This window comes from Pieris rapae, chromosome 9 (genome assembly GCF_905147795.1).
Source record: "Pieris rapae chromosome 9, ilPieRapa1.1, whole genome shotgun sequence".
Taxonomy (NCBI): domain Eukaryota; kingdom Metazoa; phylum Arthropoda; class Insecta; order Lepidoptera; family Pieridae; genus Pieris; species Pieris rapae.
The window spans coordinates 4839003-4866612 of record NC_059517.1 but is presented as its reverse complement, the minus strand read 5'-3'; the positions used below and the strand labels follow the sequence as shown (position 1 = coordinate 4866612).

The 27610-nt window shown below is 32.0% G+C and overlaps 3 protein-coding genes across 3 annotated transcripts; 2 read left to right on the top strand and 1 right to left on the bottom strand.

The window, feature by feature from the left end:
- The first annotated feature begins 375 nt into the window (after positions 1-375).
- On the top strand, positions 376-16058 carry LOC111002734 (ABC transporter C family member 13). Its single transcript, XM_022272939.2, has 24 exons — positions 376-1397; positions 1471-1588; positions 1853-2014; positions 2403-2652; positions 3014-3278; positions 3695-3932; positions 4836-4984; positions 5915-6034; positions 6118-6496; positions 7219-7341; positions 7526-7639; positions 8214-8393; positions 8578-8729; positions 8840-9352; positions 9870-10002; positions 10816-10891; positions 10964-11061; positions 11545-11751; positions 11931-12058; positions 12773-12864; positions 13360-13456; positions 13883-13983; positions 14790-15021; positions 15441-16058. The coding sequence occupies exons 1-24, from the start codon at positions 786-788 to the stop codon at positions 15687-15689; spliced, it is 4788 nt and encodes a 1595-aa protein (XP_022128631.2). The 5' UTR covers positions 376-785; the 3' UTR covers positions 15690-16058.
- Positions 16059-16656: 598 nt separating this feature from the next.
- LOC111002736 (DNA polymerase beta-like) lies at positions 16657-18939 on the bottom strand. The gene is made up of 6 exons (XM_045629589.1): positions 18932-18939; positions 18481-18879; positions 17953-18075; positions 17537-17702; positions 17114-17303; positions 16657-16953 (listed from the first exon to the last, which is right to left on the bottom strand). Exons 1-6 carry the CDS (start codon positions 18937-18939, stop codon positions 16859-16861), a joined length of 981 nt encoding a protein of 326 aa, XP_045485545.1. The 3' UTR covers positions 16657-16858.
- A 773-nt stretch (positions 18940-19712) lies between these two features.
- Positions 19713-26913, top strand: LOC111002735 (telomere-associated protein RIF1). Its single transcript, XM_022272940.2, has 11 exons — positions 19713-19855; positions 20046-20692; positions 20803-20908; positions 21223-21383; positions 21900-22090; positions 22490-22699; positions 23077-23278; positions 23675-23884; positions 24661-24823; positions 24897-26492; positions 26599-26913. The coding sequence occupies exons 1-11, from the start codon at positions 19762-19764 to the stop codon at positions 26703-26705; spliced, it is 3687 nt and encodes a 1228-aa protein (XP_022128632.2). The 5' UTR covers positions 19713-19761; the 3' UTR covers positions 26706-26913.
- Positions 26914-27610: the final 697 nt, after the last annotated feature.

The following is a 27610-nucleotide window of genomic DNA, read 5'->3' as shown; positions in this document are numbered from 1 at the left end:
ACTTAAGTGCAAGCGAAACAGAGTATCAGTTTTTCTGTCTCTATTTGCGTATCGGGTTTTATTTGTTTACCACCGAGCCCTTGGTCGGCTTGGTGGTTCCAAACATATTTTTCAGTGCAAACCGACTAAATTGCGAATCATGTTACCAACGTCAGGTAGTTGCCACACTTGGTGTCCTTTGTAAAAAGTTAGATTATAATATTCGCTATCTCACACGCTGTACGCTGATGCCTGGTCTATACCATAGTCCGTCTACGAGTAAGACAATTGTGGTTGACAACTTTGTAGCATCCCACCTTGGTCTGTGGATCATCAACATTGGTCAAGAAATTTATTTTACAATTTTATATTTCATATTTTAAAAGCTTTGTGTCAGCGGTCAGCCGTCAACTGAAGAGTTATCAGTTATGTTCTTATTACTGGAAATATTACATTTTCATTGTTATTCTTATCATTCTTGAGATTGGAAAACGGCAAAGATATAATATTTACTGTACAACTAATACAGCTTGTAAATAATTGCAAATGTATATTTTTTTTATTACTGATATAAGAATTGTGTGTAATAAAAAAAAGTTTTATCTACCAATTAGAAGATGTACTTGCTTATAGACTGTGTATAATGTGGAATAAATGGAAAACATACATGTATCTATCAAAGAATGAATTAAATCCCATTTTAAGAATAAAGAGCCTTGCTAAGCTGATGTGCAGTAAAAATATTGAAAAACAGTTAATATTGTGTAAAACAGTAGTAAAATAACAATTGATTAACAGTGGACATAATGGTTACATTCTTAAATATTTCATTAAAATGGGAAGATATGTGTGGCCCATCAGGGCTTTACATATGGAATGATACATCAAAGGATTTTGGATTATGTTTTCAAGAGTTATTTTTTCAAATTCCCTTATACTTTTTGTTGGCCATTACATCTGGATTTTATGTGGGATATAGAAAAGATTGGGTAATACGAGAAAAGGCATTAGAAAGGGTCATAACGCTACGAAGTTTTATTATTCTTGCCTTAGCCATATCACCAATTATTCAACTGTATATTTTTCTTACTACTCCTAACTCGGAATTATATCCTATTGATTATTTTACTGCAGGAACAACATGTATAGCATGGCTTGTGCATTTTGGGTTTATATTAGCATTAAAACATCGCCTTGGACCAAGTTCTCGGGGGCCCTTAAGCATACTTCTATTGTGGAGTGGTGCTGTTATTTTGAATTTAATGGAATTAAGAAGTACTATTTTAAATAGTAATCCCCCAGCATATTGTATTGGTACCCTTTGTTGTCACACTCTCTACTTTCTAACTCTTTTACCTGCAAGTGACTCCAGGCCGACATTCTACTCACCTTGGCTTGTTGGGTCACAAAGATCCCATGTAAGTAATATTAAAATTATTAATCTGTGTTCATGCAGTTATAGACTTAAGCCTAACAAATTGTAATTTTTAGAGTGAATATACACCACTACTGCCACATTATGATGAAGAAGTTTTAGGAACTGCTATGCAAGGAGTTCATTGGATCTCTAAACTAACATTTTCTTGGGTGAATCCACTTTTTAAAAAAGGTAAATTAATTTTTGTTGCTACATAGGATAGACACAATGACAGCTAGTTTTCAAAATACAGCAATAGTGATTTCAGTGTTTCAAAAACAGCAATAAAATCTATGAAATGATAATACAAAAATGTTAATAAATGTTACTTCACATTCTAAACAAAACTTTATATTGCTGCATTCTTCTACCACACTAATAGTTATAAAATATATATAATATTGAATACTCACTATTTTTATTTAGTTTATATTTACAATAATAATTTTCATTTAGGTTTAGAAAATAAATTAAATGATTTAGAGGAGCTGTATGATATTCCTGCTACATACAGATGTTCCTATGTTGGGGCAAAGATAGACAGAGCTCTTGTTGGAAATGTGGATCTCTACCAATTATTTGCTGAAGTGCCTCATGAACCTTTTATTGGCTCTAGAGGTAATTTAATCCACTTTCATATACATGAATACATTTTGTTAAATTTTCAATATTTTAATTTTTTTTAATACATAAAGAAGTAATATATAATAAAGTTTTTATAGTTAAATCAAATTTTTTATAATCATTCATTATGTATCATTTGTCTATTAGAGATAAACACTTATTTAAAAAATTTAATTCACTAGCAAAATTCCTACCACTCCATATTGGTGCTTTGATCAGATATTTTTGTTGCACATATTTCACAATTTTTTTAAATATCTCTAATTATGTATCTTTTGAATCAGTAAACTTTTAATTTCTGGGAATAATCCTAGCATTAATTAAATAATGAAGGAACTGTTCTATCGATACAGTAGAAAAATTTATAACTCATACATTGAAGGTTATGGGGCTGTTGGTGAAACTCAACCGCAAGCTGCAACACCTGTTACTCCTGTATCCAGAATATTACTTCGCCCACCTCGAAGACATAATGTATCACTATTTAGAGCTCTCCATAAATGTTTTGGCCTACAGTTTTATGGAATTGGCGTGTTAAAGTTAATCTTTGACATGGCTGGCTTTGCTGGACCTATTCTTTTAAATAAATTGGTCAAGTTTGTTGAGGATGAAACTATAGATCAACATTATGGGTAAGAACTATTTTACATGCTTTTTATGAAATAATACTCTGATTTAATTTTGATTTATTTAGGCTTTATATATATTTAAAATAAAACATCCTTTAAATTACTATTAGCTGTGCCTCGATAATTATTAGACTGTTTTCTTTAAATGCATTTATTTTACATAATAATAGCTGTCGTGTTTATGAGCGCTACAAATGCATATTATCTGTCTAAAAATGATATTTTAATTTGACCCAATTATCCTGAGACTCACTTTAAAAAATATATAAAGATTGAGTAACTCAAACTTATGTATATCACATAACATAAACCATCTTGATTTAAAACTTTTACTAAATTGTTTTTTATTTCCTGTTCCTTTTAGATATGTATATGCGTCATTACTACTAGCATCTGCACTTATTGGTGCATTTTGCAATTGTCATTTTAATTGGCTGATGTCGATTATTGGGATTAAGATGAGAGGTGCCATAGTCTCCACGATACTTAGAAAGACTCTCTGTGTAACTCAAACTGAACTAATGAGCGAGTTTTCGTTTGGAGAAATCACAAATTTCATGTCAACTGATACAGATAGGATTGTTAATTCTTGTCCGAGTTTTCATGCTCTGTGGAGCATTCCTTTACAGGTAAAGTAGTTGCATGCGAACGAAAATTGTTCGTTATAAATGTTTCGTTGTACGATATATATAATAGCTAAATTTAACGTTGATGATTTTTTTATAGAGACCTGTCCTATAGATAAATAGCGTCATTTTAAACTGAGGGTCACGCAAAAGGCCGGCAATGCACTCGCGAGCTCTCTATTGATAGCATCCATGGTATTACTTAACATCAAATGACACTCCGACCACTGCGCCTTGTTCTATTAAAATGAACAATACATACAAAAATATAATATTTAAAGATTTATTTGTAAGGTATTATTTATTTACAAAAATAATAAAAAAGCGAACATGAATTGAAACCTTTACATCTGTTATGATAGTTATTACTTATTAGTTATGTTGTGACAATGTTTGCAGTATATTTATTTTATTTTTAGTTAACAATAACCCTATTTCTTCTATATGACCAAGTCGGTATATCATTTTTGGCTGGAGTGGCATTCTCTATTATATTGATACCCATTAACAAAGTGATTGCAAATAAAATTGGAAAATTAAGCACGGAAATGATGAAACATAAAGACGAGCGGGTGAATCTAATGTGTGATCTTATAAGAGGTGTGAGAACTGTGAAAGCACACGTTTGGGAAGATTATTTTATCAATAAAGTATCAGGTAAATATATATACACTGAAACAATATTAATTATTTTATATACTTACAGAAACTTAATACTTATGAAGTAGAAAACTTATTGGTACATACAAAAATTAATTTAAGAACGTAATATCACATATCGTCAGTGTAGAATGTTAAATGTCAAAAAACCGTTTATTTTTTGTCTCTTATGTTATTTAACTGGTATAATCTAATGTAAGGACTTATTTATGTTATTAATATACAAGTCCTTTTTACGATCCAAAACTATTGACCATAATAAAGTTTTAACGAACATTGACGAAGTGAAACATTTTTTTCGTTTCCTGTAATGTTTGTTCTCCGGACATACGAGGTTATCATTCTACACCGACGATTTAAAGATAAGCAGAAATCATAAAACCAAAAGCTTTTATATATCAATGCGATCTTGGAGAATTCATATATTGTGCCATTGATACTTAGTAAATTTGTACGCTCTCGCGTATTAGAATTGACGCGCAATTTTTATCGCGAACTATGATTTAAATACAATTTCGATATACTTTAGTGATATAGCGGGAAGCCTTTTATATTTTGCTTTTTCTAATCGCCTTCAGATGAGAGGAAAACTTCCGTCACTCAAAGAGTTCTATATCTATTAAGTTTTCTCGTTTGAGCCTGTTGACGTCCACTGCTTGACATAGGCCTCTTCCCAATTTCCTCACCCTCACCAGATCATCTGTCTATTTGGCCGCAATGGTCTTCGGTCTTCATTTCAATGTATACTTTCCTTCTTTAGATATATGTATATGTGCTTATAACGTCTTTAGACAGGATTTTTTCCTGAGATAATTCAGCTACCATTAATTAATTCCAATGTTGGTATATACTTGGTCCTTTAAGTAATGAATAAAAAAACTGTTATGTCTGCCCATATAGGAGCCCGGACTAAAGAACTAAAGTATCTCCGGGGTAGGAAATATCTGGACGCAATATGTGTTGTATTATGGGCGACCACTCCAGTTCTGGTAGCTGCTATGACATTAGGCACTCATGCCCTTCGAGGACAGCCACTAGATGCGCCTACAGTAAGTAGAAACACTAGAAACAGAAATAGCCGGCAACGCACACGCTAAACAATTAGCATACATAGCAAACATATGGAACCACCAGCGGCTGTCGTTTGGTATCAAACAACCAGCCTATGAAATGAAAAATATATTCCTGAATATAATTTAAATTGATTTTCTTTAACAGCTTCGTATTTAAAAAAATATATTTAGTGAACGCGTCATCAGCATTCTATTTTCATACTACAACGGCAAAAGAAGGTCAAATTGCTTTCAGTTATCATTAAAATAATATGTAAATTAATATTATGAGTGTTCAGGGAAGAACCGATAGTGCGTCAATACTATCAGTGTGCTTTTATTAGGTCATACATACATTGATTTCCTGATATTCCGACTCAGGTTAATACCCTCTCCGCTGTTTTAATAGAATCATAATATGGAAGGTTTGCAAGGCACCGCTTTTAAGAATTAAGGCCCTTATAGAAATAATAATATGATGGTTACTTAAATCTTGACGAATCTAGATTACGTAAAAACATAAATTCATATGATTTATAATCAGATTGCGCTACATTCTATTAAAAAACGCATATTTGATTTAGGCACGCGTTTTAGAAGACATTTAACATAACCACAATTTTTCATTATTTCAAGATAATTCTTAGTTTGTAAAATAATATTACCTTTACAAACATTGTGTAAATTCTATTTGTACTAGAATAATCGGCTTAAAATATGCAGTAACTTGAGACAACCAAGTTTTAATCTCGTATTACATATAAATAGCTATTTTCCTTCCCGGTGATTAGTATACTTAGCTAATATTTTCTTACTATTATATTTTATATATTGGAAATAAATTTCGTCACATATTAAGCCGATTTTTCTATTTAAAACTAATTGCAATTTCATACGTATTTATTTAAATACTAGTTTTATTAATAGGTATTCACGACTGTGGCCTTAATCAATATGCTCATTGCACCATTAAATGCATTCCCCTGGGTCCTTAACGGACTTACCGAGGCCTGGGTGTCTATGAAACGTATTCAAAAGCTTTTAAATGTGAGTATTATGTGGGCTATTATGTGGGGAAGAACAGAAATAGAGAAGGATATAGGAATGATTGATTTTATTGGTATTTCTAGACTGAGGACATGAATCCCGACCGATACTATGAGGAAATAAATAAAAATCGCGATGAGGACAAGATAATTATATTGAAAGATTTAACTTTTCTGTGGACGAACGCTAAAAAAGTGAAGAAACCTAATAAAAGTAAGGGTAAATCGAAACGGAAGGTTTCACAACCTTCGAGGGTTTCGATTGCGTCAGCCGAAGACGATATGAATCCAGATGATAACAGTCGATATTTCTTTTTGAAAAACATTTCTCTGGAAATTGGAAGAGATGAACTTATCGGTGTAGCAGGACCGGTCGGAAGTGGGAAAACGTCTCTCTTACTCGCCATAATGGGTGCCATGATGAAAGTCACAGGGGAGATACAAGTTGCCGAAAATCTTAATAGTATGTATATTCTTATTAAATATCAGTTTAATCTTATTTAAATGTCGACAAATTTATTCAATACTTATAGAAGGAGTGACAAACTCACATTTAATATAACAATAATTTATCTATTTCAGCAGATAATCCTGAATCTATATGATTATGTTAGTTACAATATTGTTATAAATATTTTTTTAAACATTTTGCTTTTGCTTCAAGTAGCGATTCCGATTTGAAAGTAAGCCTCGTACTACAAAATTTCAAGTTTGCCACACGTTCCGCGGAATATTGGAACTCGATTCTATTCCGAACGTAGAAGACGTGGATAAAACATATAAGCTATAATTGACAATCGCCATCATTTCTATAGACCCTAGTTGTTCATGAGAATTAATATTCTTTATTACCTGTAAACAAATTTTTACAATTGTCAACCAACTGTACCTATCTGCAAAAATATATAATACAGTCAAAATCTGTTATAACGACATCGAAGGGATACATAGGGACTGATATTTGGTCGTAAAAACAGATAGTCGTACTAGCCGATGACGTTGTTATTAAGAACCTTATACAATAGAATTTAGCCGGCACCATTGATTTTGGTCAATATAACCGCTATGTTGTTCTAAACAATGTCGTCGTAAACGGTCTGACTGTATATTTATTTTACATTTTTAGGTATTAATGATATGATTCTTATAATAATTACATTCTATAAAAATAATCTAATTTTTTAGGTTTTGGTTATGTGGCTCAGCAGCCTTGGTTAGTAAGAGGGACTGTTCGTGACAACATTCTATTCGGAAAACCTTACGATGAAAGCAAATTCCGATCGGTCGTCGACGCCTGCGCGTTAACAGGTATCATATTTTTCTATCATATAAAGAAAGAAGATTTATGACAATGTGTATTAAAATCTTCTGTTTAAGATTAAACACGTTTGTCAAAATTTTAAATTATCTTGAGCGTGCACAGTCACATTCGTGTCACATTATATCGTGACAGAAGTGTCATTGAATTGTGTAACTAATAAAATAATTTCAGAGGACCTAAATGTACTGGGATGGAACGCGTACGTAGGAGAAGGGGGGTGTACGTTAAGTGGCGGACAACGTGCTCGAATCGCATTAGCACGTGCTGTCTATCAGGACAAAAAAGGTATTTGACATTTATGTACTAATCTTATTACTACTGTATTGTGATAACAAAAGTAAAGATATAAACTGTGTCTTGCAAGAAATAGTTTACAGCTAAATTTGTTTGGGTTTTACCATTTAAGTGAGACATTGGAAAAAAATATCAATCGTTTTTTTTTTTATCATATGGATATGTGTTTGTAAAATTTCTTAAATATAAATAATTATTTAGGTCAGTATGTAATAGTGTAACAAACAACTTATGTTTTACAATTTATAAATTGAAATTATGTAAACATCTTTATTTTATTTAAACTAATTAATTTAATTATAAAGACTTTTGTAATAACGAAAAAATCAAAGCAACGCAATATTAGTTATAATATTGTGTTCATTAGGGAACAGCACCCGTACAACTTCTAATTACGATAGCAGCAGTTATGGGTTGTACCATCTATTAATTGCTAAGGGGCACTTAATTTTTATTGTATATGCCTGTATACATTTTGTTACGTTGATTTATTTAGTTCCTTAGAAACAATAAGTAATGTATCAATTTTGCATATCTACATTTTAAAAGCCATATACAATTTCAGTTTACCTTTTGGATGACGTGTTATCCGGTCTCGATGCGACTGTGGCGCAGCATATAATGCAAAAGTGTATTTTGGGCCTTTTGAAGCATTCCACACGAATTCTTGTTACACATTCGCCGCGTCACCTCGCACGCATGAATCGCGTACTCTTATTGCAAGATGGACACGTGCACGCATTTGGTATAAATTCGTTTTTTTTTTTTTTTTAATCTAGTTAATGTTTGAGTATGCTACTAATTTGCAATCTTTCCCCGTTTTATTTGTTAACTTATCGGCCCAGAAGAAAATCATTTATAAAATATAAGAAAACTTGTGTAAGTAAAAAGTATTTTTTTATTATTAATAATGTTTTCGAATCTCTCAGGTCCACCAGAAACAGTTCTAAATGAGATAGATGAGTTTTTGCCCAGTGAAACAGAATCTATTGGCGAAGAACCAGTGCGATCTGAAAACGATCAGGCGATTGTGACCAGTTTAAATGACGACACTGTTAGTAGAAACAGCCTGGATAATGATGTAAGTGTATTGTAAAAAATGCAACAACATGGGCCGAAAGGAAAACCGACACTGACATATGGACATTAACTAGTTAATGACTACTAATATTCATTATTTCCTCTTTACAGGAAGCTATGTCTGTAGGCACAGTGGGTTGGGGGGTTATTTGGATGTATCTGCGCTCAGTGGGATCTTTTCTAACTCTTTGCATCGTTATATCCCTAATACTGATGCAACTGTCCCAGAATTTCACATTCCTATGGCTGACATTCTGGATCAAAAGCAGAACAAATTCAACAACTTTAGAAATGGATGAACATGAAAAGACAACCGCGCTAGATCACGGCTTTAATGCCGCCGATCAATTTGTACATACATTGCTGAATTTATCTTTGTCTGCAATACATAACTTGGATAACCACGGTACAGACGCAGCTATGGTACCGACTCAAGCCAAATATTCAAGATTACTGGAAGCGCCCGGTTTCCTTGCATACTCGGATAATTATTATTTGATAATGTATTTTGCTTTGGCGGGATCTAATCTTGTGTTCACTATAATGCGAGCGTTCTTTTTCGCATATGGCGGTGTTAAAGCTGCGGAGAGAATTCATAAGGCGTTACTGAAAGTTGTTGTTAAGGTAATTTCTACTTTCCTTCACTTTTTCAGAGTTCGAAATATTTAGCTTAGCTAATTTATCGTTCATATGTGAACAGAAGTAGCACAATTAATATTCCAAGTTTACTTCATTCGATCAAATCCCAATCTGAACGTAGGTTGGCCTTTACGAGAAGGCCTCAAAGAGTAAACGGCCTTTGTAACTTCCCTTTTATTTACATGCTTCCAGTATATATATATGCTAGGTAGGGTAAGGACATAGTTCAGAATGAAGTAAGTTTCATATATAGAAGACTGGCTCTAAACAAGTCCATACATATTTTGCGTAACTTGCAAGTTCCTGTAATTTCTATTCGTGTAATGCAATAGAAGGAAGAAGACAAAACAAAATTTACGATTTATTGTCACATCACCTTGTAGAATTCTTTCCAAATATGTTAGTGATTTCGTTTAGTTTATTATATTATATTAGATATTTCATTGTGTTATAATTATTAGATTTTTCGTATTTTTTGTGTTAATACCCTATCTTTTTGCAGGCAAACGTTAAGTTCTTTGATGTTACACCGACGGGACGAATAATAAATAGATTTTCTTCAGACACATACACAGTCGATGATAGTTTACCATTCATTCTAAATATATTACTAGCACAATTGTTTGGACTTATTGGTATGAAATAATATGATAATTTATATTATTTATTTTATATATATATATATATATATATATATATATATCAATATATTGATATGATTCGTTTGGTCTGAATTTTTAAACATTTTCATTATGCCTATCTATTAACGTTCTCTGATACCAGACGAAATTTAAATTACATTGAAAGAGCGTGTCTGGATATGCTTCTTTCAATTTTATACGAAGAGTTGGTCTACCAAAGACTGTATGAACTAGCTGAACCAACAGACATTATCATATTTTAACAATAATTATTAAATTCTAATCGATATAGTAAATAATAATAATAAGAAATATTCGAAAACTTTGTTTGGCTTCGTTTTTTTTTTGTTGGCAGAACCAAGAGTTATTTAAAACAACTCACAATAGTGTAATAGTATTTGTATCAATTATTGTATAGGTAAAACTGTATCTAATTTCAGGTTTAAAAAATAAATAAATGGGTAACGTTTAAGAAAATTTTCAGATTCCATACAAAATAATTCTTATGTTTTAATATATGTACTATTATCCATTCTTAATTCGATGTTCTGTGCATAAATCGCTGTCTTTTATGAATAGTTAATAAATTACACATGAAACTATAGATAAGGCGATTCAATGACAAGATTCAGTGAAATTACTCCATGGTCAACATTAAAGGTCTCGTTACCAGGTCATAAAATTATTTTAAAAAAAAGGTATGCTGTATTTATTTAGACCTGTTTTTTTTAAAATAATTTTATGAACTGTACTGACTACATAACTATAATTTATTAAATATTAATTAAAATAATAAATAAATTCCAGGTGCCATAGCAGTAACGATATATGGACTTCCATGGCTTTTCGTTGGAATATTGCCTATGTCATTCATCTATTACAGGTAAAGATTTTTATTTTATATTAAGAAACAAATTAAACTGGTATCAGTTAATATAAAACTAAACCTTTTTAGATTACAGAAGCGTTATCGTGTGACGTCACGTCAATTAAAACGATTGCAGAGTGTAGCTTTGTCGCCAGTTTACGTGCACTTCAATGATACGTTAGAAGGTAATTATTATATTTTGGAATAGGAATAATTTGTTTTTGCCGAGTTAAATTTTATAACAGAGCAATGTTGGCCTAGTGGCTTCAGCGTGCGAATATCATCCCTGAGGTTTTAGGTTCGATCACCGGCTGTACACCAATGGACTTTCTACGTGCGCATTTAACTTGCGCTCGAACGGTGAAGAAAAATATCATGATGAAACTTACTACTTGCTTGTTAGATTAACAAATGGTCATGAAACAGATTCAGAAATCTGAGGCCAAGACCTAAAATCGCTGTAGCGCGGCACGGATTTATTTATTATTTTAAATTTTATAATCAGCTGATTCCCGGTACCATTTACAAAATTCATGTGGCACCAGCTGCCTACTGAAGTATTTCCAAACAAATTCGACTTCCTTCAAAAAAAAAAACTTTTAAAATATTTATTTTAAAAGTTAATTTTTAAACCATTTCTTTTAGCAATTGTATCATATTAATTGCAGGTCTGACATCAATCCGCGGTCTGGGTGCAACAGAAGCGTGGTGCATACGTGGGGAAGAGTTAGTAGAGCGTTGGCAACGAGCCGCATTGTGCGGTTCCGCTGCTGCCCAATGGCTCGGCTTGCGGTTGCAGGCGGTTGCTGCCGTTGCTCTTGCCGCCGCTGCTTTAATTGCCGTTTTGCAGCGCGCTACACATGCCGCTGATCCCGGTAATATGATCTATATCTATCTATCTATATCGTTGGTTCGAGTAGTCTCTTACAATTTGGTCGCGTTATCTTAGCAATTCCAAAAATTTATTTATTATAAAAAATAAAAAAATTCCAACTACCGAAGACCCTTTTCTACCATTTGAGCCCTTTTGATGATTATGTTAAATATTGTGTAGGTCTGGTGGGTTTAGCCATCTCGTACGCTTTGTCGATGACGTCAATGCTAAGCTCTGTTCTGAGCTCTTTCACGGAAACTGAACGAGAGATGATCGCTGTTGAACGAGTTGGGGAGTACATACGGCAGGTGAGTGTCAATTATTTTTATCTCTGGAAGCTACGACCAAAAAAAAAATAAGATATATGTAATATTATGTAAACATTAAAAAAAACCCTCATACTAAAGTGTTGTGGAATATAATTTGTAAATTTATTTTATTTATTTAAGTATTACTACAGCTAATGACTAAACAATATCCAAACAATTGCATTACACATAAAAGCCAAAATGGAATACACATTGAAACAGAAACATAAAGCACAGTTTTACAAAGCACAGTTGTAAGATTGATTGATTGGTAAATTAAAATATATATTTAATATGAAGGAACAAACAAAGCCATTATTAGTAAAAGATACCTGAGTTTTTTAAATATTTCTTTTTTTTTAATTTTTTACTTACATTAAATATATTGATTTGCTGGAAATAAATTGGAACGATTAAATAATCGTTCATATTAAAAAAAATCGAATTAAAAATATTGATTTTTATTGATCAGTCAACTGTCAACACGGTCACAGATTAGTAGATTATAACGTAGAAGAATATTAAATATTATCTTTGTCTAATTCTAATACTGTCTTGGAGTTTCGAATATACTTTGTTATTTTATATGAGGAGATTGACCAAAATGTGTGTATGTGTAATTTAACAACGGTAATTAACAAGTAAAAATCTTGATATTTCTTTACGTGTTCCTAATTATACTAACATATAAAAAACATTTATATATTTTTTCAGGTGGAAATGGAGGAAGTCGATGGTGATCCTCCACCTTACGGCTGGCCATCACACGGAGTCATAAGTTTCGAAGATGTATCTCTTAATTACAGGTAGTTATTACCATAATTAATATTTTTTTACAACTTTGATTATAATATTTTATTTTATTTATTATAGAGATTTTATAAAACAAATAAGAATTATAATAATTCAGTGGCGTTACAATCCTGTATCAGGCTTAGCTCCGGTGATTAGCCGTGTCTGACACGTAATATCGATATTTATGTTTCAAATGCCAGTTTCATCACGATGTACTATGCTTCCATTGTAAAAGCATGTCCTATCGAATTTTAGCGGGACAAAGGAACCGCAATTAGTTTTTTTATATATAGATAATGACTTGCTGATGCTTGGTATACAGTGTAATACTGTACTTATAAAATGAAACTTGTTTATAGTTTAAAATATAAAATAATCCGAAGTAAACTAAATATTAAAGTAACGTGACTAATATTTAAAACAATCGACTTTTAATTATCTAGTTAAATATTATTATTGGGTAGAGTAAAGAAACAATTTATACGCGTATATTAAATTTGTTGTAGTGAGAGGAGTACACAAAATGGCGCATTGTGCGGAGTCTCATTTAGCAGTCATCCAGGGGAAAGACTCGGTGTAGTTGGCCGCACTGGAGCCGGCAAGGTAATGTTGATAATGACTCACCATTGTGCCTTTGTGGTTCTGGGTTCGATTTTTGACGAAACTAAAAATTGGATTTTTCACTACAGAAAGCTGATTACGGATTAAGATAAGATAAACGATGATCATTTCCCACTATAAGCCTTTTTTCGTTTTACTGAAATAAAATAACTATTCTCCTTATAAACATATTATAAGCCTCAATCAGTTGAGAAATGTTTTGTCACATATGCCTTACATGTGTAGTGGATTGCAAGATTGAAAAATGCGAATCATATGTTTTACCTAATGATAGGTATCTTAGTAGATGAGTGAGGATGCCAACAGGTTCGAACTTAACGTATACGTACGTATAAACGTATTTTATAGTTCGTATTCAACACATAACATCAAGTTTCTACATTAATAAAGAACTTTTGAATATTTCAGAGTTCGTTGCTACGCGCTATTCTGAGATTGGCCCCGTGTGGGAGTGGCCGAGTACTTATAGACTCCATTGACGTCGCATCGCTTCATTTACATGCGCTTCGGTAAATATTATAAAAATAGTGTTAATTAATAATTCGATTGATTAGTACAGAAATAGTATGAAAGATTTGCAACATATAAGCTTTGGATAGTATATATTATATATTTATAGTTTGTTTGTTTTTTATTTTAGTTCAACTAGGTAAACGATTAGTTTAAAAGTGTTACATAGTAATAATAATAAGCCTTTATTATTCCACATCTTATTAACATGCATTTTATAAAAAATAGATTTAAATTCTAACTACTCTAAGATGTAGCTGTCTGGGAGAACTTTTTCATCTCCCTTTTAACCTCCGATTTCAATGTTGAGATTCAATTCATATAACGACAAAGTGCGTGTTGGTAGGTGTGTCATCAGTTATGCATTTTTTACACCCGAACGTATTTCATGTCATTGTCCACCAACACCACCAATTTCTTCCAGATCTCTATCCCGTCGGCCTACTCCTACTCTATTTTTCTACCCTTTTTTTTAAGGGCGTGTGACGGACTGAGGTTTTTGTAGTGGGTGGGGTCTCGCTACCCCTCTGAATAGCAGAGAGGTAGCGACGCGGGCGTTGACGCGGGGACTGCATTTTCACCTCATTGAAAAAAAGGCTTAAGACAAGAGACTCTTTTCGACAGGTGTGACCCACGAATTTGTATGGTCACGTGACATAGTTAGAGCTGATGTAATTCCCAAAAATCTTCCTTGAACGTTAGTGGGTCATGACTGTCGAAAAGTGATTTCATCTCAAGCTCCTGGAATGAAATTTTAGTATGTGTAAGTTAGTACGTTAAGTACTTGACGATAGGATTGTTTCAGGTCTCGTATAGGTATAATACCACAAGAGCCGTTCATATTCTCGGGTACTATTTTGGATAACGTGGACCCGTTGGATCAGTATTACGAACATAATATTTGGCGAGCACTGGAGGCCTGTGGAATCAGCAATTTCGTTATGAACCGAGGTGGTTTGTCTTCGCCGGCGGATAATCTCTCTAGGGGACATAAGCAGTTGCTTTGCTTGACGCGAGCCTTGCTGCAACGGGCTAAGGTATTGCAGAAATTATGTTTGAATTTTCGTTTTGATTCATAGAGCCTATCTTTTCTTTGGTTTATGGCCGTTTTACGTTATGTATTTTTATATTATATATTACATGCCCTAAATATATTTTATATATACATATTTTTTTAAACATTTATGTTGTATCATAATATCTTATGTACTAATATCAGAATGGCGTCTATTTATTAAACATATATTTTTTTTTACAAAATAGGTATATTTCTAAATATTAAATATAGAATGCTATTACAGATTGAGTATATACGAATCCTTATAATGTAAATTAGGATAGAATACGAAATACAAAAATATATATTAAACATTTATTAAACATTTAATATTAAACATTTAATAATATTTACGAGTAATAAAATATATATTAATAATAACTTAAAATACGATTACAGATTCTCCTTGTAGACGAAGCCACAGCTAACTTAGATCAAGAAACAGAGCGTACGATATTAGACACGATACGTTGCTCGTTCGTTGGTAGTACGGTCGTGTTCGTTGCGCATCGATTGACGGGCGTACTCGAATGCTCACGCGTACTCGTCCTATCGGCTGGACAAGTTGTAGAGCTAAGGGACCCTGATGATGCATTGTCAGACCCTACTTCTCATCTCTACAAGCTGGTTCATCCTGACGAAAATTAAATGTAATGTTTTTGAAAAGTGAGACTGATTCTGTGGTCGCAATTGACCGAAAATAAGAAAATTAAATTTAAAGTTAGGTTTTGTATTCTTGCAGCGTTTCATAATACCATTCGCTTTATATTACTTTGTTTAGTTATAGAAATTATTAGCTTTTTTCAAAATGCATAAATGATTTTGGATTTTGAAAATTCCATACAAGTTTAGCTTCGAATTTATTTGAATTAACTGCTTTTCTATGTTCAAATAAACAATTACATATTTGGCATATTTAAGTATTATCAAATATATTATTGTTGCCCAATAGCAATGCCAATTTAAATGATGAGTTTTAATTCATGTAACGATAAAGTGTGTGTTGGTGTTGAAACCTTTATTGATTGATTTCAATTATGGAATAATATTAATTATTCCATAATTGAAATCTGTAAGAATAAGAAAATTATTAAAAAATCCCAATACATTTCTTTATCGTTAGCATCGTGTGCATGTTTAACAAACTTAAAAAAAATAAAGTAAATGTTTATTAATTCAAAGTGTATTTTTTTTAACAAGTCAGTTGAATGTGTGCTTAATCTAAGGCACGTGATTAATACATGTATATAACCAAAGTATTATGAGTCGTAATTAATTTTATTTAATATGCAAAATGTTAACATTCCATGTAAATATGTACACTTTAAAATGTTAATGAATGAATTTTAAGTTTTCTTTCAATTTTATGTATATACTTATAATTTTATGTATGTATCGATAAAATAGATATGGATTTTGTATTGAAAATTAACAAAATTGCTATGAAATATATTCGGTACTATGTCAATTAATAATTAAAAATAAATGTATTAGGCAAAATCATACCATAGACAAATGCTAAGGAATGTGCTAACAAAAGTCAAACGCAAAAATTTTGGAGGAAATGTTGATGTCGCATTGTCAAAAGCCAAGAAAAACCAAGAGAATATAAGCTACGTAGGTAAACACATACAATTGCTTTTCCAAAATTTTTGCTCTTGCGACACTTATTCATTTATTTGGAATTTGAAATAGAATCTACTAAATCAATTATGTAGTAAAACTATTTCTTGTTAGTAATGTTAATAGAATTTTGTGATACGACTGAGATATATTTTTAAATAAATAAGATTAATTTTTTATTAGTGTTTATTGTTTTACAAATTCCTTTCTTCGGGCTTCTTATATGGGTAATCGATATAGTCAAATATGTCTTCCTCTGATGTGAGATCTATGGGCTCACCTGGAACACCTGACAAGGCGTTTATTATGAACTCCGCTAGATACTCTAAGCGCCATATAAAAATTTACCAAAATATGTATAAATAAATTGTTTAACAACAAAAAATACTGTAAAATAACAAGAAAGCATAACACCGTAAATTTCGAAGGAAAACGTCTAAAATCCTCACCAGTCACTCCAATAGGTCTTAAGGAATATTCATTAAGTGTAAATCCCTTTTCCAAAGCATGAGCACGCATTTCCTTATTAAAAACATCGCTCCCAGTAAAATATAGCACTGCACAATAATACTGCTCGTGTGCAATGAGCCTTATATCTAGACGTCTGGATGGATGCTCGGGAGAAAGTCTACATACACCCTAAAATTAATATAAAAATGAGTAATAGATTAGCATCCTTATTTAATTTAATGAAAAAACGAGGGCCATGCATCCTGGATCTCAAATACTTTTCAGGGACAAACAGCCGTTTTTGCCCTCTCCATAGTTTGAGGTACCTCGACGTCGAGAAATAACGCAATCTTGTATCTAATAGAAGGGGTAACAGTATCTACAATAATATATAAATACATATAGATTTTATTTGATTTTACCATAAATTTCGTGTTTCCTTTCGATATAGTTTCAGTGATTAGTACTTCTAAAGCGTTAATGATTTTGTTAAGAAGTAATTCGCCTTGTTTCTTGTAATCCTTTGATGCCCTCAGTGAGGTATGAGTTACTAATGCGTCGATATCACCACTTTCCGATTTACCACGCCTAGGGAAAAATATTTATTTAATAAGACACAAATGTATTTTTAAAGTAGGTATGCGATTCCAGGGATGATGAACTAAGTATTAGGCTCGAAAATGATGATGTTACATTCATAGACAATAAGAAAATAGTGAGCATTATTGATTTCCTTAATACAATGGTTATATTCGTATCCATTTTAAATTAAAATTACAATTTTGCTAACAAATGATATATTTCGGCGTTAAGTTGCATGAAAATGTAAGTAACCAACCTATAACTACCACATATTGTTACCATAAATTCCTTATCTAGATCAGAGATAACTTTCTTCATTATAGTTTCTACTTCTTTGATCTCTGATCTTGGTATCTTTTTTTCAAAGTCTTCAAAATACCTGTAAAAAATAACGGCCTTACTTCTCATAATGATAACATCATTTTCCAATGAAACACGTTAAATTCGTTAAAAAAATTGTTTTTGATATAGTCACAAACATATTAATTTCGCTTGAACGTCACTTACAGCAAGTTTAAAGAAGCCATCTAAGAACAGTTAATGTTTAATAAAACAGTTTTAATAATCATTGATACAGATCGAGTCAAATTTGTGTATTATTAATAATTATCGCATATTCAACATACATATGTATGTATATCATTACTGTAACTGGTCAATTTTTGCCAATGGTAAATGTTAAGAATTTAATATGCAGTCACATTATATTACTTTTATTTATCGTTTCTAAGTTAGGAATTCATTGCGTTGTCTGTATTATTAATTATTAATAGTAAGTACTTACTTCAAACCAATCAGTTGATGTTGGGTTAGTTTATTTTTATGTTGTCTTAATTCTTCTATCGTCATTATTCCACTGTTAACTAATTCCGCCGCCTTTACTGGTCCAATACCTGAGACACGTGCTAATAAAGTGATTGCTTGTGTTTTGTTATCGTTATGTATATTTTCCAATTTCCTCAATTTTCCAGTTTGTAAGAACTCGTCTATTTTCTTAGATATTTTATCACCAATACCATTTAATTTCTTAGCTTCTTCACCAGATTTAATTCTTTTACTATAGGAAGCTAAGACACTAGCCGCTTTTCTATAAGCATTGTACTTATGGATGTTACGGCTTATATTCTTTTCGTATTCTGCTAATTCTGATAGGAATTCACAGAAATCTGCATTTAAATTGTTGCTGTTAAAAAAAAAAAAAAAAAAAAAAAAAAGTATTTTATTGAATCACAAACATTAACATACATGTAAAATTGAGGTAGCCCCAGTAAGTTAAATAATACTTGTGATGGAGCAACCTCGCAACTTCCCTTAAATTATAGATTACAATGTTTGGACCAAAACAACTGAAATATGACTTGACAAACTTAGTTACAAAATATATTATTTTTCTATTTATTTATTTTTGAATTAAAAACTAACTAAATTAAACAAATAATAACGCACGGTCTTTGCGTGCGTGCGTGTGAGTGCGTGCATGTGTGTTTGTGTGTGTGTGTGTGTGTGTGTGTGTGTGTGTGCGTGCGTGCGCGCGCGTGTGTGTGTGTGTGTGTGTGTGTGTGTGTTTATCTGATTCTCGTCAAAATTAATTCTGTTTCTTCATATGTGATAGTTTTCAACCACCAGTTAGATGGATGTTTCCGTTTACTCATGTCTACTTCTAAATCTAAATAATAAGAAAATGTCTGTTTCATTAAAGTTGTCTGTTTTAGCTTAATATCATTGTATTGCTTAGGTCAGAATTAACATATACATTATAAAAACTTAAATTTACCTCGCTTAGATTTTGAAGGCTTAAACTAAATATCAAAAACATGATTGGTGATTGTCCAATCAACGTCATTATGGCCCTGGCCAATAGCAGGTATTTAGAGAGCTTGTCAAATATCAGTAGTCAAAGAAATAAGAATCAAAATGTTAATTCGAGGTTGTAATATAATATTTTCCAAATATTTTATTTTTAAACTCGTGTAAAATGATTAAGTGAACCAAAAAGGTGTTGTGTTTAATTAAATATATGAAAGTGCCGTACCTTTTATAGTTAAGTGCCAACAAAGACACCGTGATGGATAACGTAACAGAAAAACTTTTGCAATGTTTTGGTCATAAAAAATTCAAAAGTGAGCTTCAAGAAAGAGCTGTCAGAGCAATTGCGCGAGGTAAACGATTTCTTTGCAATCCTTAATAATTATATTTCGTAAATTGTAAATAGTTTTCTAAGGTGAAATTTGTTTTGTCATTTAAGATTCTGAATGTTATTGCAATGCAGTATTGCCAACACTTCAAGAAAAAGCGCGCCAAATTCAATAGAACATTTCATATATAGGTTTCAATTTATTTTTGTTATAGGTGTCCATGATGTTTATGTTTCTATGCCTACTGGTTCTGGAAAATCACTTTGCTTCCAATTACCTGCTATGTTACAAGACAATAAAATTGCTATAGTATTTTCACCCTTACTTGCATTAATAAAAGATCAGATAGACCATTTGACTAGGTTAAAAATACAAGCTGAATCAATAAATTCAAAAATGACAAGTAAAGACAGAGAAAGAGTTTTGAATGATTTACAAAGTATGAAACCAAATACACGTTTCTTGTATATAACTCCAGAACAAGCTGCTACAGTAACATTCAAAACACTTTTGGAACATCTAGTAAAGTACAAGAAGATCTCTTACATAATTGTTGATGAAGCTCACTGCGTGAGTGAATGGGGGCATGATTTTCGGCCTGATTATTTAAAACTTGGATTTCTACGTGAAAAATTTAAAAGCATACCTTGGGTAGCTCTTACCGCCACAGCAAGTACCGAAGTCACTAAGGACATTTTAGAGAACCTTAAATTACTACATCCAGTGGCACAGTTTAAGACTCCTAGCTTTCGACGTAACCTTTTCTATGATGTAGTGTATCAAAATTGCATTGAAGATGAAGTTGGTGACTTAGCTGAATTTCTGAAGAAATGTTTAAAGGATGATGATAATGTAAAGGCAGTAAGTATTCTGTCTTTCAGTATATCTGATATTTATTTATCCTTGAAATACATTTAAAATTAATTGTTTAATTATTTCCAAAGTAATATATTAACCTTTTTCTATTTTAGAGAGATAAAAATGCAGTTATTGTATATTGTCGGACTCGTGAACAAACAGAGGATATTGCGAGGATGCTATCTAATAAAGGAGTCAAATCATTAGCTTATCATGGTGGTTAGTAAGGTTTTTAGTTCTTCCTTTCAAACAGCATAACAAAATATTGTTGATAAAAATAAAACATTTTCCTCTAAATTTTTTTTAGAATTGAAAAAACTTTATCATTGGCAAACTTCTGATAGCTCTACCCTGTGGTGTCGCCCGCCATATTCAAGTGATCCAGTCATAGCAAATGCATATTGATGACTGGACCATAAAACAATTTTTTTAATCCACTGGTTCCTGAGATTAGGCAATCAGCCAAAATGTACACTTCAAAGTTATAATATTAGGATGAAATAAAATAGTATTCAATCTATATTATTTTGCAGGTTTGAAGGGTTCTGAAAGGGTGTCAGTGCAAGAACAATGGTTCAATGGTGAATTTCCTTGTGTATGTGCGACTGTTTCATTTGGTATGGGTGTTGACAAGGCATCAGTACGTGCTGTGGTTCATTGGGGTCTACCACAAAATGTTGCAGCCTATTATCAAGTAGGTTATGGATGATTTTTTTTTAATTTTTTTTGTAGAACGGGCACTGGGCAGGAGGCACACCTGATGTTAAGTGATACCGCCGCTCATGGACACTCTCAGTGCCAGAGGGCTTGCGATTGCGGGCCTTTTTTTGGTCCTTTTGTTTCGTGGATATTAAAAATATTATAATGATTTTTTGCAATCAAATATTTATGCAACTATTATAATAATAATAATAATATATATTCATATTCTGACACAAATTGGCGAGCAAATTTGTCCCTAAAGAAATTTTACATTATATTTTTTAAATTATACAAGTCGATTTTTAAAGACTCTAATCGGAAGGATAAATTATTAAGTAATCTAATGTAAACAACACAACAAGTTTTTCTCTAATCCAGATTCTTGAAATACTTTTAAAATATCTTCTTTTGCATGTACTAATTTCATTCATTTATAACAAAAAGTGTTGACTTTTTTATTTATGACCTTGTGAAATTGTTTTAAATTTAGTGTCACATTACATTATAGGAGTCCGGCAGGGCTGGCAGGGACGGCAAACCGGCGTTTTGTCGCATCTACTACTGCCGAAGTGAACGAAATGCCGTCGACTTTTTGCTCAAATCTGAGATAGCGCGCTCAAAGACTCCTGAACAAAAACAACGGTGCAAAAATGCGTACAAGAGTTTTGAGATCATGGTCAAATACTGTGAAGATGTTGGGTGAGTGATGTTTTACTGTTTCTTTCACAATACTTTACTTTGGTGCTAAGAAAAAAATATTTTAGTATGAGACTTTGTAAAACTTAAAATTTATAAAAGTTGTCTTAAACTGATTGTTACTCTGTACATTACTTTCTACGTATAATCGCGTTTATAGTAGTATTATCATAATCATAAATATTTACTATTACTATTATTTTCATTATTCCTGCATGAATCTGAATAGCACTGTGCCTTAAATTCCCATGTCATTTTTACAAATGTTTATCCTTTCTATTACATATTTTCATAAGATTAACCTCATTTTAACATATGTGTGTATCAGTTTGAGGGAAAATTAAAATAATAACTTTGTAATGTAGTGCTATTATTTTACGTTTATTATATATAAACATTTAGGTGCCGCCACAAAACATTTGCGGATTATTTCGGTGAAGAACCGCCTCGGTGCGGTACGCGTTGCGACGTTTGTACGGACGCACGCGCCGTACGACGCGCCCTCGAACAACACATGCGAAGAGCTATGAGCGCCACGCTGCAACGCGCGGGTTTTGTCTCTCACGATGACTCATCCGACCTCTATGGCCAGGGGAGAGACGGACAAAAGAGGTGAATATTAATATGTTGTTAATGAAAGATGTGTCTTAATGAATGGGGTTCACTTTTTAAAGTAGAAAAAATCGCTTATTTTAATATTACATCGCATTTATATTTTTTGAAATCTTTATTTCCGGCTTGACGCTTACTTACTGGGCGTTCCATCCGGAAATAACAGATTTTTTATTTTTGGCGAAATTATAGTATTGGCTTTGGTACGCATTAAAGCATAATAATCTAGTGATACTAAATATGTATATCAATGATTAGTGTGTCCCAAGACTATCCTCCTTCTCCCTTTCTAGGGTCGTAAAGAGAACACTAAAGATAAAATAAACTAGTCAAATTCATCAAAACGATTCACTTATACGACAAATTGTTTTATATAGGGAAATAGAATCATATTACGGTGATGGTGGTGATGAATCCGACGGTGAAAGCAGCAGACGTCGAGTTGCCGAAGAGACACGTTCCCTTATTATGAATGAGTTTGCCCAAAGAAAGAAGTCTATCGAAAAGGACAAAAAGTCAAATGATTCTGAATCTGCCAAATACTCAAAATGCAAAGCCGCTGATAGTACAAGCACAAAAGTATGTTATTCATCAATTAATAACAATTAGAATTACTACAATGTACAGCAGGGCTACTCTGTAATACTGTCGATTTGAAATTCTTAGCTAAAAGCATATAATTGATTGTAATTACATTGAATAAAAAATTATATTAATAAAATATTAGTATTTAAGTAGTTTACTTATCACAATTATTATTCGTTAGGATTTACTTTTTTTTTTTTATGTTTAAAGAACTTTATTTCTCATTACAAAGCGGGATACACGTCGCCATTAGCTGTCTTAATTTTAGTCAACTGTGTTCATTCTAACATGCATCTTTACTGCCTTTTTGAATTTGTCAAACACTCCAATATTGCGAATTTGAGATAGAGAAATAATTGCAAGTTTTTTAATTCATATTTAATATTATAGGTAAATGGATTGACAGTAGCAAGCAGGGAAAGTTACTTATCCCTTCTAAAAAATGCTCTTAATGAGAATTTAGAGTCGTTAAAAGACGTAGATGAACCCGTAAAGCCATTATCAAAGAATAACGTAGAACAATGCGCTATCGAGTTGGAATATGAGGCCTTTTCAAGCAGTACAGTCATAAGCCTGTATAGACGAGCGATGACTAAACTGGTAAGTGCATTCTATATACATAGATGGTTACTTTGTCAAAATAATTTAAATTTTAATTGTGTCATTAGTAAATTTACTTTATAACTAGCGGATCCGACAGACGTTGTCCTGTCTATACGTCTTTAATTTGAAAATTACAAACTTTTTTTAATAAGCTAAAACATTCAGGACCATTTTAATGAAAATTATTATTCAAATGTTATGACAATATCTAACGATCCAGCACATGGTCTACAATAACACAATGATAACAAAATTTGTTTTTAATTTGATCGCAGCGCTAACTGTCGGGACAGACTAAAATTAAAATTCGAATATTATTTAAAATTTGACAGTGCGATGGTAGCGCCGTCTGTCGGATCCAATGTAAAACATTCCAAAATCAACAACTACTAATTAATTAAAAAAAACATTGTCCAGCGGACAAAATTGTGAATCTAAGCCATTCTCGAATCTCCACGAACACACACAAAAAATTTCATCAAAATTGGTACAGTCGTTTAGGAGGAGTTCAGTCACATACACACGCACACAAGAAATATATATATTAAGATATGTGAATAATAAAATAAGAACTAAGTTTTGCTGTACCTTACTCTAATCAATGAACCACACACCAAAAGAGTTACGATGTTAATACGTAAAAAATTAATTAAAATATGTTTAACTTGGATCATGAATTACTAGTTAATTATAACCTTATCAGTTCCTCGAATGCTAAACAAAATATAAAATATGTAATGAGATATCATTGCTATAAATAATTTATTTTTCAGATTTCTACAGTAAAAGCATCTAAAGACAGTCTTTACCCTCGTCTTAAAACATTTGAACCTAAAAAACGGGAAACTCTCGGCGAATTTGTAAACGACTTTGAAAAGAAAAAACAAGGAGAATCTCATAAATCGCACGGATTTATTACTGCCTCTCAGTTAGAAGGTGGTAAAATTATATCTCTAATAATGAATGCATAGTGTAATGCGGGAGTTATAACAGAAATTTGATTTTGCAGGACGAATAGAGGAGAAAAATGGTGCTCGTGAACTTTCGAAAGCTGACAGAGAAACAAAACGGAAGGCTAATTCCTTCAAAAGAGATCCTCTTACACAAACCAAGCTGAAAAGCTTCTTTACGCCTAAGACGGCGCAAGACTCTCCAGAAATCTCCTCAAGCGCTAGTGACGATGAAGGTGGACTTATTATTGATGAAAACTCTAAACCAGACCCTTGTGAATCAACTCTAAAATTGGACGAGCTAGAAGATAATACAGATGAAGATGATATCGACAAAACCTTAAAAATTGAAGAAATAAGTTCGAGTTCTAAAAATGACTCTAATTCGAAAACATTCGTTATAAATATTACTCTGCAGGGTGTTCCGAGTAAACGCGCAAACGAAGTAAAAGTAGAACATGAACAGGAGGATACGCACTCAGTTGGTGAAAATATAAAAGGTTCCCCTAATAAAAAGCATGGCCCAGCAAAAAGAAAAATTAAAGCCTTATTTGGTGAATCATCCGATGAGAGCGAATTAGATTCAAATTCCCATAAAAAACTCAAAGTATCTAAAGAAATACACCGAGATTCCGAGAAACAAGAAGATGAAGTGAAGCATAAAGATAAGCACAAAAGTAAACATAAAGATGTAAAGGAAAAGTATAAAGAAAAAGACAAACATCGGGACAAACGGAAGGAAGAAAAGATAAAACAATCTCGACAGCAGAGTGCACCTGAAAAAAAAAGAAGGAAACACTCAACAAGTAGTATGAGTTCGGAAAAAGAGCTCGTTATCGACGAGAGTAAAAATTCAAGTCAAGAATCGAATCAATCAAGTCTTCTTGCAACAAAATCACCGGAGAAATCGAAACGACATCACCATAGAAAAAGATGTGAAACAGAAAAGAAGCCCAGAAATAATTCTGTAAGCAGCGTTAACTCGGAAAAGGAAGTGGTCATAAACGAATCGAAATGTACCGACACTAACGCTACAGATGAAACATTGGTACTCGATAACGAAGAAGAAAACCAAACAGCATCTTCAAGTAGGCAGCGAGATGACATTGATAAAATTATAGCGGAGGAAGAAAAAAACACTGATAATAATGAAGAAACTGTTTCTAACAAGGAATCTACAAGCGGAGTTGTGACAAAGTTTGATGATAAATCGCTTACTGAAGCACATAAGTTAAGCGTTGAAGCAGATAAAGTTTTAAAAGAACTTCAACAATTTGCTGAATTAAAGCCAGAACCAGCGTTGCCTGAAATCAAGGAAGAGAAACCTGCTACCAGTGAGGCCAAATCTTCTTGTGAGATAACATCTAATAAAAGTAAATCTCCCCAAAAGAGCAGTAAATCTCAAAAAGATATTAATATTACAATAAAAAAACCAGAGGATCGACATAAATCGCGAACAAATGAAAGAGAAAAGGGTGTAACAAAGCATCACACAAAGCGGAAAAAAGAAAAGAAAACTGAAAAAGTAGACGTAGCTGGATTAGTTGTAAAATTATTGATGCCTTACTATAAGAAAAATAAAATAAGCAATAGAGACTTGTTTAAAATTACAGCAAGACATATAGTTCACCAACTCCTTGCAATTCAAGTAACGGGTGTGTACATATTAAGTTTTTTTTCCAATGTTAATAAAACAATATTACAATTATTTTATATTGTTATATATACTTTTCAATTTTTTAACTCTGGTATTTTTTTCAGAGGAAGCCGCTATTAGTATGTTACTGAAGAAGACGTTTAGCAAAAACATCACAATACAAACAGAAATGGATTTAAATACTAAGTTAAATTTAAGCAATGAACTTTAATATTTTTTTAATTGTATTTGTTACAAATTCGTTTTAAGTTTATTTATACATAATAGCTATTCTTGAATGCCTTTTAATAAAACTGTTTTAAAGTGTTTTCGTTTATTTTTGTAGTTCCTTATTACGGATACCGATTGTTAATTTACTTTTGCGTAAACTAAGATCGTTAATATAAAATATCAACAATTTTATATGTTAACCAATGTCAATGTTGCAATATATATTTAAATAAATATATTTAGTATGAATCCTGTGCTTTTACTTTTTTATTCAGAACTAGCAAGTCTCCTTTTCACATTTCAGTAATATTAAACATTTACAAACGCCAGAAAGGCTTGTTTTTTGATATCAAATAAGAAATTGAATAAAGTTACCCATAGCTTTGGAAAAAAGATCTTCAATTGCTATAAAGTATAATCATGAACGTACTGAAATTTGCTTCGAAGTTATAATAATTAAAGTATGTATATATATTATATATACAGTAGTATAAGGTACCAAATTTTAATTACAGTGGCTTTATCGACCCAAAGGATCTAATAAAAACGATTTTATTCAAGAAAGTTAAATGGTTAATGTATATATACGTTACCTTACTTTTATTCTTATTACTTTATGAATAGCCTTTAGGAAAAACTGAAAAGAGCGTACCAATTCTAAAAGCATAAATTATGCACAGGGTAAGCCAGTCTAAAGCGTACAGATAGAGAATTTACTTCATCTGTACTCTGCATTTTACTAAGGGTCTGTTTCACAATATCCGGATAAGTTCCAAATAAGCTATTTATTACTTATTGGTAGGATAAATACTATTGTTCCGTTTAACGACTGACATATAGCGCTTTTCGTTATGAAACGCAAAGTTTCTTATTCGGAACTTTTATCTTCCGAATAATTTGTGTCTT

Coding starts and splice junctions, on each gene's coding strand:
- LOC111002734 (XM_022272939.2), top strand. CDS start 786: ATGGTTACATTCTTAAATATTTCATTAAAATGGGAAGATATGTGTGGC. Junction 1,398..1,470: donor TTGGGTCACAAAGATCCCAT/GTAAGTAATATT, acceptor TGTAATTTTTAG/AGTGAATATACACCACTACT. Junction 15,022..15,440: donor CCTTGCTGCAACGGGCTAAG/GTATTGCAGAAA, acceptor ATACGATTACAG/ATTCTCCTTGTAGACGAAGC.
- LOC111002736 (XM_045629589.1), bottom strand. Junction 18,076..18,480: donor CATCAACTGATTGGTTTGAA/GTAAGTACTTAC, acceptor TATTTTTTACAG/GTATTTTGAAGACTTTGAAA. Junction 17,304..17,536: donor AAGGAAACACGAAATTTATG/GTAAAATCAAAT, acceptor TATTAATTTTAG/GGTGTATGTAGACTTTCTCC.
- LOC111002735 (XM_022272940.2), top strand. CDS start 19,762: ATGGATAACGTAACAGAAAAACTTTTGCAATGTTTTGGTCATAAAAAA. Junction 23,885..24,660: donor GACGAGCGATGACTAAACTG/GTAAGTGCATTC, acceptor TTTATTTTTCAG/ATTTCTACAGTAAAAGCATC. Junction 26,493..26,598: donor CCTTGCAATTCAAGTAACGG/GTGTGTACATAT, acceptor TATTTTTTTCAG/AGGAAGCCGCTATTAGTATG.